This window comes from Molossus molossus, unplaced genomic scaffold (assembly GCF_014108415.1).
Source record: "Molossus molossus isolate mMolMol1 unplaced genomic scaffold, mMolMol1.p scaffold_m16_p_20, whole genome shotgun sequence".
NCBI lineage: Eukaryota > Metazoa > Chordata > Mammalia > Chiroptera > Molossidae > Molossus > Molossus molossus.
In genome coordinates, this window is record NW_023425356.1 from 37,103,275 (window position 1) to 37,116,369 (window position 13,095).

General features: G+C 38.0%; 1 protein-coding gene across 3 annotated transcripts in view; it reads right to left on the minus strand.

Annotated features, from left to right (window-relative positions):
- INTS7 (integrator complex subunit 7) overlaps window positions 1-8,394 on the minus strand; it is a 78,107-nt gene extending 69,713 nt beyond the window's left edge. The window contains exon 1 of one of the 3 annotated variants that reach the window (XM_036272843.1): window positions 8,224-8,368. In XM_036272843.1, coding sequence (XP_036128736.1) covers window positions 8,224-8,317 — 94 coding nt within the window. In that variant the 5' untranslated portion in view covers window positions 8,318-8,368. Of the gene's footprint in view, window positions 1-8,223 lie in introns of all 3 variants that reach the window. The other 2 variants (XM_036272841.1, XM_036272842.1) reach the window with 2 other exon arrangements.
- Between the last annotated feature and the right edge of the window lie 4,701 nt (window positions 8,395-13,095).

Genomic DNA, 13,095 nt, shown 5'->3' on the forward strand with positions numbered 1-13,095 from the left:
TCTTCGACACAACCCAAATTGAAGATTCCTATTGGTGCTGAATTGACACCAATGATCATCAGTTGGCAAATGCTCATATTACCAAAGAAGAAAGGTCCCAAAACAATGATCTAAAAAAGATGCAGCCCTGGCCAATTTGGCTCAGCGGTTAGAGCATCGGCCTGCAGTCCAGAGAGACCCGGGTTCGGTTCCCGCTAAGGGCACGTACCTCAGTTGCAGTTTGTCCCTGGTCCTGGTTGGTCGTGCGGGTGGCAGCCACTCGATGTATCCCTTTCACATCGATGTTTCTCTCTCTCTCTCTCTCTCTCCCTCCCATTCTACCTGAACAAAAAATGGAAAAATGTCCTCGAGTGAGGATAAAAAAATATAAAAAAAATAATAATAAAAAAGGTGCAAAGATAACTAATGTGTAAAGGATGATATTTTTAACAAATGGTTCTGGAACAATTGGATATCCATAAGCAAAAGAACCTCAATCTTTAACATGCACCATATACAAAAATTAATTCAAAATAAACCATAGACCTAAATGTAAGAACTAAAATTATAAACAGCATAGAAGAAAAGATAGGAAAAATCCTTATGGGCTTGGGTTAGGCAAATAATTCTTAGAGAAAACACAGAAAGCACAAAATAAAAAGTGATAAACTGAACTCCATAAAAATTAAAAACTTTTCAAAAGATAATGTTAAGAGTCCCCAAAGACAAGTCACATACTGGAAGGAAATTTTACAAAACAAGTATAACATTCCTGACACAGGACTTCATTCACAGTTCTTATAACTCAAGAAGACAATTCAATTTTTTAAATGATTTAGATTTCAAATAAAATTTAATTAAAGAGAAAATATGAATGACAACTGTAAGAATATGAACAGATATTCAACACTGCTAGTCATTAGAAGTATGCAAATTAGAAACCATAGTAAGATACCACTACATATCTACTAGAATGACAAAAAAATTTAAAAAGACCAACAGTATCAAATACTAATGAGCAACTATAACTCTCACACACTGCTGGTGGAAATGCAAAACTATACAGTTCTTTGGAAAACATTCCGGCTATTTCTTATAAAAGTAAACACACACTATATACTCAGTAACCCTACTTCTAAATATTTATCCAAGTGAAATGAAAACATGTGTCCATACAAAGATATGTATACACGATCATGGCAGATTTACTTATAATAGCCCCAAACTGCAAACAACCCAAATGTCCATCGACTGGTGAACAAATAAACAAAATGTGGTATACCAATATAATGGACTGCTACTCAGCAATAAAAGGGAAATCCATTAACGATTTATGCAACAACAACATTATACTAAATAAAAGAAGCCAGATCCAAAGATTATATACTGTTGATTCTTTTTTTTATTTTTATTCCTCAACCAAGGATATTTTCCCACCTATTACCAGATAGAGGGGAGGGAGGGAGGGAGGGAGAGAGAGAAAGACATAGAAAAACATCAATGTGATAGAGCCACATCTACTGGTTGCCTTCCGCACGACCCGACCAGGGCCGAGGACGAACTGTAATTGAGGTACGTGCCCTTGACAGGAATCGAACCCGCTACTCATTGGTCCACGGGCCAACACTCTAACCACTGAGTCAAAATAACCAGGACATTGTTGATTCTATTTTATGTGACATTCTAGAAAAGGTAAAACTACAGGAATGGAAAACAGATCAGTGGTTTCCAGGAACCAGAGAGGGGATTAACTGTAAAGGAGCACAGGGAAAGTTTTCGGAGTGAAGAAAATGTTCTATGTATTGACTGTGGTAGCAGTTTCATGAATGCATAAATTTGGTGAGTTTTAATATTCACAAAGTATACCTCAATAAATCTAATTTTAAAAATCAAAAAGGGAGATCTAAGATGGCAGCAGAGTAGTAAGTAAAAGGTACAATCACTTACTACATAACATAAGGCTACCCCATGAAGACTGGGAGTCATAGCAGTTCTACCTAACACATAGAAACAAACACAAAGCGGCAGCCAAAATGCGGAGACAAGGAAACATGCCCTAAGTAAAAGAGCAGGAAAAACCTCCAGAAAAAGAACTAAATGAAATAGAAATAAGCAATTTACCAAATATAGAGTTCAAGAAAATGGTTAAAGAAATGCTCAGCAAACTTAGTGAGAACTTCAAGGAACTTAGTAAGGATTTCATGAAAAAAACAAACAAACAAAAAACACCATGAAAAAGAACCAATCAGGAATGAAGAATACAATATCTGAAATGAAGAATATACTAGGAAGAATAAACAGTAGGTTTTATGAAGGAGAGGACTGAATCAGTTATTTGGAAGACAAGGTAGCAGAAAACACCCAATCAGAGCAGCTAAAAGAAAACTAATTTTTTAAAAAAATGAGGATAGTTTAAGAGACCTTTGGGACAACATGAAGCATAACAACATGTACATCACAGAGATACCAGAAGGAGAAGAGAAAGCAAGGGATCGAGAATCTGTTTGAAGAAATAATGACTGAAAACTCCCCTATCCCAGTAAAGGAAAAGGACACACAAGTTCAGGAAATACAGAGAGTCCCAAACAAGATGAACCAAAAGAGGCCCACACCAAGACACATCATAATTAAAATGACAAAGGTTAAAGACAAAGATAAAATCTTAAGCACAGCAAGAGAAAGACAATTAGTTACCTACAAGGTAGCTCCCAAAAGACTATCAGCTAATTCCACAACAGAAAATGATCAGGCCAGAAGAGATTGGCATGAAATATTCAAAGTGATGAAAAACAAGAATCTACAACAAAGATTACTCTACCCAACAGGGCTATCATTTAGAATCAAAGTAGAGATAAAGAGCTTCCCAGACAAGAAAACATTAAATGAGTCTGTTACCATCAAACCAGTATTACAAGAAATGTTTAAGGGCCTGCTTTAGGAAGAAAAAGAAGAAAAAAAGAGAAAGAAGAAGCAGCAGCAACAACAACAACAGAGGGACACAGTTAAAATAAAATGGCAATAAATAATCACTTTAAATGTAAATGGCTTAAATGCTCCAATCAAAAGAAATAGGGTAGCTGAATGGATAAGCAAGACCTATATATATGCTATCTACAAGACACCTGCCTCAGAATAAAAGATACACACAGATAAAAGTAAAGGGATAGAAAAAGATACTTCATGTCGATGGAAATGAAAAGAAAAAAAAAAAGATGGAGTAGTAATATTTATATTGGACAAAATATACTTTAAAGCAATGGCTAAGAGACAAAAGAAGATACTACATAATGATATAAGGAACAATAAACAAGATAATATAACTCTGGTAACTTTTATGCACCCAACACAGGAGCATGTAAATATGTAAAGCAAATCTGGATGACAATAATGGTAGAGAGTAACAGTAATACAGTCATAGCAGGGGATTTTAATACCCCATTGGCATCAGTGGATAAATCTTCCAACAGAAATTCAACAGGGAAACAGTATCCTTAAATGACACAGTAATTGATATCTTCAGAGAATTCATCCCAAAGCAGCAAAATATACATTCTTTTCAAATGCACATAAGACATTTTCTAATATAGACCACATGTTAAGACACAAAACAAGTCTCAATGAACTTAAGAAGACTGAAATTATATCAAGTATCTTCTCTGACCATAATGGTATGAAACTAGAAATCAACCACAAGAAAAAAACTGAAAAACACAAAGTCATAAAGGCTAAATAACATGTTACTAAACAATGAATGGGTTAACAATGAGATCAAAGAAGAAATAAAAAGTTACCCTGAAACAAATGAAAATGAGCACACACCAACCCAAAATCTATACAACATAGCAAAAACAGTCCTAAGAGGGAAATTTACAGGATTACAAGCCTTCCTCAACAAACAAAGAAAAACTCAAATATACAATCTAACTTACACTTAAAGGAACTGGGGAAAACAAAACAAAGCCCAAAGTGAACAGGAGGAAGGAAATAATAAAGATCAGAGAAGAACTAAACAAAATAGAGTCTTAAAAAAAAATACAAAAGATCAATGAAACCAAGAGCTGGTTCTTTGAAAAGATAAACAAGACTGCCCTAGCCAGTTTGGCTCAGTGGTTAGATCATCAGCCTGTGGTCCGGAGAGACCCGGGTTCAGTTCCCGCTAAGGGCATGTACCTCGGTTGCAGTTTGTCCCCGGCCCTGGTTGGGTCGTGTGGGTGGCAGCCACTCGATGTGTCCCTTTCACATCGATTTCTCTCTCTCTCTCTTCCTCCCACTCTATCTCAACAAAGTGTTGAAAAATGTCCTCTGGTGAGGATTAAAAAAAAAAAAAAAAAAAGATAAACAAGACTGACAAACCTTTAACCAGGCTCATCAAAAAAAAGGACCCAAATAAAAAATGAAAGAAGTAACAACTGACATCCCAGAAATAGAAAGGATTGTGAGAAAATAATATGAACAATTATATGCCAACAAATTGAAAAATCTGGATGAAATTGGTAAATTCCTAGAAACAAACAAATTGGAAAGTCTTCCAAAACTAAATCAGGAAGATTCAGAAAATATGAATAGACCAGTTACAACTAATGAAATTGAAGCAGTAATCAAAGAAAACTCCCAACAAACAAAAGTCCTAGACTGGATGGCTTCACAGATGAATTTTACCAGCATTCAAAGAACACCTCTCCTTCTCAAACCATTCCCAAAAATTCAAGAGGAAGGAAGACTCCTATGCTCACTTTATGAGGCTAGCATTATCCTAATTCCAAAACCAGATAAAGACACTACAAAGAAAAGAAAATAATAGGCCAATATCCCTGATGACATAGATGCTAAAATCCTCCACAAAATATTAGCAAAACAGACCCAGCAATACATTAAGAACATCATACACCATGATCAAGTGGGATTTATTCTAGGAATGCAAGGTTGGTATAATATCTGCAAATCAATATATGATACACCACATAAACAAAATGAAAGGTAAAGATCACATGATAATATCAATAGACGCAGAAAAAGCATTTGATAAAATCCAGAAACCATTGAGGATAAGAACTCCAGTAAAGTGGGGACAGAGGGAACATACCTCTACATAATAAAGGCCATACATGACAAGCCCATAGCCAATATCATACTCAAAAGGCAAAATTTAAAAGTGTTTCTCTTAAGATCAGGAACAAGACAGGGATCTCTGCTTTTACCACTCTTATTCAACATAGTACTGTAAGCCCTAGCCATAGAAATCAGACAAGAAGAAATATAAGGCATCCAAATTGGAAAGGAAGAAGTAAAACTGTCATTATTTGCAGATGACATGATACATTATATAGAGAACTCTAAAGATTCCACCAAAAAACTACTAGAACTGATGGATAAATTCAGTAAAGTAGCAAGATACAAAATAAATATCCAGAAATCAGTTGCATTTTTATACACCAATAGTGAACTATCGGAAAGGGAAACTAAGAAAACAATTCCACTTACAATTACAACAAATAAAATAACCTACGAATAAACTTAACCAAGTATGTAAAAGACCTGTACTTGGAAAAGGGTAAGATCCCGAAGAAAGAAACTGAAGAAGATACAAATAATTGGAATCATATATCGTGTTCATGGATAGGAAGAATTAACATCAGTAAAATGTCTATACTACCTGAAGCAATCTATAGAGTCGACGCAATTCCTATCATGATAGCAATGGTGTATTTCACAGAATTAAAACAAACATTCCAAAAATGTATATGGAAGCACAAAAGACCAAATCTTACATTTTATGACAGGATGAATGGATCTGGAGTGTATTATGCTAAATGAAATAAGCCAGTCAGAGAAAGATAAGCACCACATGATTTTACTCATATGTGGAATTTAATGAACAAACTGAACTACCAAGCAAGACAGATAGAGACCAAGCAGACTGCTCTGGTGGGGTTGGTGAATGGGGTGTTGGGATGTGAAGGGATTGAGCAAAAAAAAAAGAGAGAGAGAAAGGACTCATGGACATGGACAACAGTGGTGATTGCAGGGGGAAGGGGCGAAGTGGAAGAGGGCACAGAGAATATAAATGGCGATGGGGAAAAAAAGAACAAGTTTTCTTGTCTTGTTCAAATCTTTCTGAGCCTGAGACTCATCTGTAAGATACTCACTCACCCAGGGCACTGCTGGGAGAAATGAACACAATCACTTACTTCATATCTAAGACTGGTTTCCAGTTTAACACTCAATAGCCAACCATTTATTTCTTACACATCTGAAATATTTCTATTTCAACTTTGAGGAAGGAAAAATTGTGTTGTATTTGTTTCTTACCATAACCACAAATTTTTAAGAATTAAATAATTCTAGTTTTCTTGTTTCTTCAGAGCTCCATCCCAATCTCTGTTTTATAACCACTGTCCTACTACAATTACAGGATAAGCCCACCTGAACCAGAGTGAAGTAAAAAATTTCTTTAGAATTGGTAGCAATATTATATATCTGGACATACAACTCTTACTGGGAAATAAGCAAGAAATTATCAGAATGGGGAGGAAAAGATTATGTAGTGTTTGAAAAAACATTTAATGTTATAATTGTATACTTCAGAGGGGAAAAGCCCTATATATAGCTTTGGTAAGAAAAAGCAAAGCTCACATTATTTTCTGGACTGATGGGGATGCACTAAAGATTCTATGACTCAACCAAAGGAATACTGAATTGGAGTGTTATGACATCTTTGTTAATCAAAGGGATCTAAAGACTTTTTTGAAAATCTGAGAAACTCTTATCTAGACCTACTCACTAGGAATGTTTACAGATTAAAAAAAGAAATAGGCCCTGGCCGGTTTGGCCCAGTGGTTGGAGCGTGGGCCTGCGGACCAGAGAGTCCTGGATTCAGTTCCCACTGGAGGCACGTACCAAAAAAAAGAAAGAAAAAGAAAAAGAGAAAAAGAAATAAACAACCCGGGCTGATTCTGCTCAGCAGCTGGAGCCTCAGCCCCAGACCTAAGAGTCGCAGGTTCGATTCTGGTCAAGGCGTATCTCCGCTGTGGTTTGTCCTTGGCCCTGGTCGGGTCCTGCGGGAGGCAACCAGTCTATGTGTCTCTCACATCGATATTTCTCTCTTTCCCTCTCTCCTCCTTCCCTCCCATTCTATCTGATGATAAATGTGAAATTATCCTTGGGTAAGAATTTTTTTTTTTTAAATAAAAAAAGAAAACAAAAAATGTCCCCCAAAAGTTAATAGAGTGGCCAAGTCAGAGATCTGGGAAATGGCTCAACATGGACTTAAATTAGACAGATCCTTCTAATCTTTAGCCCAGTTTTCGATACATTATACATCATCTAGGGTTAATCAATAATTAGTTGTATAGCAGGTGACAAAATGTTTTCCCCCTTCAATAAAAATCCTTGAAGTACACTGAAACAAAGGTTTCATTTTAATACTTGAGTTCTGTGATGACAGATATCTGGCCTTGTCTTCCACATTCTTGTTTAAGAGAGGAGGCACATCTTTTTGTGCATATAACAGACTTCCTTTGCATATTAAATTGTATCACTTAATATAGTTTTTGCTCTATAAATTCTATTTTATATCACTTAATATTTACAACAATCTTGCCAGCTCAGTGGTACTGTACCTCTTTGCAGACAAAAAACAAGGTTAGGTGAAGTTAGGTGACTTGTCCATGATTGTAAAATTAGTAAAATTGCAATTCAACTCAATCTAACTCCAAAGCTCGTTCTACTACACTGACTGCCCGTTTCCTACCCCGGAAAGGAAATAGAACTCGTGCAATTGTCTGCAGAGAAAGGAGCAGGGGATGGTTTTCGGATGGTCTCAACTGTATTTAACCTGTCTAAAACCAGCAAGTAACAGAGTTACAGAACTCAAATATATCGCTAAAAAGTCGGTGCAAGATTACTATTCACCTCTCTTGGTGAAAACCTGGTCTCAATGGAAGTTTCTGAAAAATAATTTCACAATTTCAATTTAACATTTTTAAAAATTGCTTGGAAAACCGGGGTACTGTGCCCCCAAGTGGTCAAAACGGGCCCATCACTAGAGCTCGCTACTTGTTCGATTTGTTCAAGGCCAATTCAGCAACGCGGCAATTTCCCTGCAATCTCCCAGATACACCGAACGCGTGGGCGCCCGCCCCCTCCCAGGGAAGCTACGCGCATGCCCGAGGCTACCACCGCCTGGTGGCGCCACTCCCCCATATCCGCCACACCCGCTCACGCTCAGCCCGCTCTTTCGAATACCTTTGTCTAATTCCATAAGGGCAGAGTTAGCATCCAGCTCCTGTTCGCCATAGCCGGCATCTGCCAGGAAAGACTTAGTTGAGTTTGACGCCATGACCCGAATAATTACTGGACTAGCCTCTTCAGTAATATTGCAAACTCTGCCCCTACACCGCCATCTTCTTCCTCCACCTTCTCGCGGATTTTTCCTCCGCGCGCTGTCAAGCCGTGTTACGCATGCGCCCTGTTCAGCCCACGGTTCGCCAGCGCCTCTGAGGCCTCCCGCGCAGGCGCTCTGGGAGCTCTAGAACTCGAGGTTCCCGCGGCTGGGAGAAAAGAAGGCGGGGATTCAGGGGGGGAAGTGACTCTACGGCGCCCGGACGCCGCGGTGAGAGCCAATCAGAGTGCGTGACGTCAGTTTGGCGGGGAGTTTGGTGGCCGGGGCTTACAGTGGCGGGAGTTGGAGGCTATTACTAGTCCGCTTCTGAAAGACCCAAGCTACGCCTTCTACTGAACCTGGAGGCATTTCTACGACTTTCCCCTCAGTTGTGCCTTTCCCCCCGGCCCAGATGCTCTTCAATTCGGTGCTCCGTCAGCCCCAGTTTGGCGTCCCGAGAAATGGTGAGTAACGGCCCTAACCGCTGCTTGTTGCTGGCGGGATTCACCTCCCCCGAAACCACACCTCGGACCAAGGCCGACTCCAGTGTTTCCCAGCCCCCAAGTTCTCTGACGGCCAGAGTGAATTCGTGTTAGCAAAGACGACCGAAGAGAGCTGTGCTTTATGCTCTCGGAACACTTTTAATCCTAGTCTGGGTTTTAAAAAGTGTAATGTAGGCTGAAGGAGGGAGGAAAGCGGACTTAAATGGCCTCCTTTACGGTTTATGTCTGTAATACAGTTTAAGTGGAAAACGCGTGCGTTTGTGTGTGGGGGGGTGGTTCGCCCGACAACTATGTGAGACCGAGGAGACTCGTATAAGTTGATTAATCAATTTGTTGTGGAATCTTAGGGAGCTTTACTATTATAGGAACATCGGTGAATCTGGCCCGCTGTTAAAGAACTTAGTCGAGCAGAGAAGACAGAACATCTGCTTCTAGCATGGTCCCAAAAGCTTTCTTCTCCTCCCTGATTATTTCATATGTATAAAAATGTGAAATTATGGAGTGAAAAATGCCCATTACCACACACCCCAGAGATAACCACTGTTAAATAGATAAACATATATATCTTTTCCAAATGTTTTTCAGTACCAGCAGTAATATGTGTTGTTATTTACATAAATTGTATCAAAATGTTTTGTTTTTTCACTTTAACGGTGTGATTTGGGAATATTCCCATTTTGGTATGTAGAAATCCAACTTATTCTCTACACTTCTTGAGGTTCCTTAAGTTAAAATTTTGACATTAAGAATTTTGAGCTTAGGTTTGGGTGTCATCGACCTGAAACTTTTTGATAAAGGAGTTACTGCCCAGACTAAGCTTGGATAGATATGAAATTTCATTCCTTTAAAGAAGGTTAGGTCTTTCTCCATACAACCACGTGGAAAACAAAAATATTTGAGAAGGAATCTTTTTGTATTTAAGGCATAGTCTAGGACAGCGATTTTCAACCAATGTGCCTCAAAAATTTTTTAAATATGCAATACCTGACTAGTAGGAGCACTGACCTTTTTTCCCTTGGATTGTCAAAGAAGAAAATGAGGACAGCAAACACAACAGTAGCCACCCGATGTGAATAAATCAAAATTATACCTATTTTTTTTTTTGGTCAGGTCGGCAAAATATTTTTTGGTGTGCTACAGAATTTTAGTAATTAGTTTATGTGTGCCATGAGATAAAAAAGGTTGGAAATCACTCGTCTAGGAAAAGGATACTGAGAAGGAGACTGAGCAGTCCTGCAGCTTTCTGCCCCTAAGCTAAATGTTTATACCATCCTTACCTACTTTCCTCTTAGATAATCTTTTAAATAATGCTTTAAATATTCTTTCTGTCTCTACTGGGACCTTGGTTGAGTAACTTCTCTATCTGTGTCATTAATGGCAGTCCAACACAGTTGTTAAGAGCTGTAAATGCCTGAGTATTTTGTTGTTGTTTTTTAATGCCACAGTTTTAAATCCAGCTCCTCTCCTTACCAGCTTTGTGACCTGGGGCAAGCTATTTAGCCTTGATTTTGTAACACATTTTCTCCTAATTCTCCAGTCTATCCTCTCTTTCTCTCTCTCTCTCATTCATAATTTACACTCACTGTTATGTGTTAGACTCTAAAATTCATTCATTCTTATATATTATGCCCTGAACATCATAGGACCATCTCCTCCTTTCCCCTTCCTTGTTAGTTCCATCAGAGGACTGTTTTCTCCTTGCATCTACTCCCATTGATGATCATAGCCTTAACCAGGGCTTCTTTTGCTGCTACCTGCAACCTTCCTTCCCTTAGACGTGTTTATCCAGTCATATAAAAGTTGTATGAGTATCTTTACCCAGATGGTCAGTGCCACAGGCATCTCAAACTCTAACACCCAAACTGAACTCACTCTTCTCCTAAACTTGCTATATTACATATTTTTGGCAGTAGTTTTGTTCTTTCAGACTAATCTTCCCAGAAAACCTGAGTCAATAAAAATTTCTCCATTTTCCTTAAGATACACATGCAGAAAATTTCCTTAGAATCTCTTGACTTCTGTTCCTCTCTTTCCCCACTGATTTTGCCTCTTCCCCATATTTTGGATCTGTTCTAGTTTTACCATTCCATTTCCTTAGGTTGGGCCCTGATACCTTCTGGTCTGGACTATAACAGGTATCTCGAGTGACCTCTTAGTTTCCCTCTCTCCAGTTTATTCTCCACATTGCTGCCACTGATCTTTCTAACATGGAAATCTGATTACTCGTCTGTGTGTTTTTGAATTGGTATCTAAAGTTTTTATCATAAGTTTAAACAAATATATAGGCTTTAATTTCTGGCCATATTGTGAATATTGACATTTTAAAATAAAAATACTACATTAGTCTTTAAAAGTGTATATAATAGAATGTAAATTCTATAGTGATTTGATAGCCACAACAATATTTTTTAAATATATGAACTATTTTAACTGTTAGATACTCTACATAGTTGCTTTTATCTCTTGAATTTATTTCCACGATTTCTCCCACAGAATTTATGCTAATGTAATTTTATTTTAAGCTTCAAAAGTTGATTGATCACCCTATCATACTCCTCTGTGTAAAAAAAATATATTTAAATTGATATCTGTGATTGTAAGTCTCTAAGTATTAAAAGTTCTTCTGGATTGACTTGTCATTGCAATTATTAGTATGCAATTAATAAAGACTATAGATTATTTTTATAAATAGTAACTAAGCAAAAAGTAAAATTTTATTGGAAGTATATCTTTTCAAGTAGTGAATTTGGGTGTTTATGATGCCTTTATTAAAGGTAGTATTCAGTTGTCTTTCATTTGGGGTCCCAGAAGTTTTCATACCTTGGGTTAATTAATGCAAGGTATAAATTGGGGCATGGAAATGCCTTTCTTTTAAAAGTGGAAGAAAGGCAGTAATGAAGAAAGGAGAAAGAAGAGAGCCTCAACCTTTTCAGGCAGATCAGTTTTAGAAATGCATATACATGGAATTTGAGTATCAGGGAAATGATTCTCTGAAAACTCTCATGTCCTCAGATACTCCTTGAAAAGTCTGCGTGGCCCTGGCCGGTTTGGCTCAGTGGTTAGAGTGTCGGCCTGCGGTTAAGAGAGACCCAGGTTCGGTTCCGATAAGGGCACGTACCTCGATTGCGGTTTGTCCCTGGCCCTGGTTGGGTCATGTGGATGGCAACCACTCTATGTGTCCCTTTCATGTCGATGTTTCTCTCTCTCTTCTTCCCACTCTATCTGAACAAAAAATGGAAAAATGTCCTCGGATGAGGATAAAAAGAAAAGTTTGCATGTAATTTTAAGTTGTACTTTGGGTATATGATAGGCTTTTCAAATGAGTGTTATTGGGGAAAGCATTATAAGTTCATGCTGGGAACAGAGTAACAATAAAAATCCAAAAATAGTTTAAGGGGCTGGTCCAAGAAGTAAATGTGTGTTGTGGGGAGTGTGGAAATGGAGAGGACTAGTTACTAAGTCATGTTAGGCCATCTGTTAGTGTTTGGACATTAGTCTGTAGGTTATGAGGCAGAGTTGATGGGGTCACTGTTTAATTGTAAACAAGTAGGTCTCCATAGCATACATATCATCTTCAGCTATACCTAAATTGTTCAAGATTCAGTTCTTTTGAACATGGGTGAAGTCATTAGATTTTTTTTTTTAAATCCTAAACCACAAGTGTACATTTATATAAATTTAGGATAATCTTTTTTTTTTTTTTTCGGTGCGTGCCCCTAGCGGGAACTGAACCCAGAACTCTGGTCCACAGTCCAGTGCTCCAACTGCTGAGCCACACTGGCCAGGGCTGGATAATCTTTTTTTTTTAATCTTTACTCAAGGATATTTTTCCATTTATCTTCAGAGAGAGAGAGAGAGAGAAACATTTATGTGAGAGAGAGACATCGACTGGTTGCCTCTTGCCCAACCCGATCAGGGCCGGGTATTGAACAGCAACCGAGGTACGTGCCCTTGATGGGAATCGAATCCCAGACTCTTTGGTCTGAGGGCTGATACTCTAAGCTCTGAGCCAAACCGGCCAGGGTACATTTATATGACTTTAGAACAGAGCCTTTTGTTTTTAGACCTAGACTTTCTGTGGATGGTTATTTTTTTAACTCAACAACATAACTAATTATTGTACTCTTTTAGTGGTCTTTAATTAAGGCTGATTTATAATGATATCTTTCTCACCTTGAGGTAATATACCCTCAGGAATAATTATTACATCTGGATTGAATTTCTTTGTCTCCT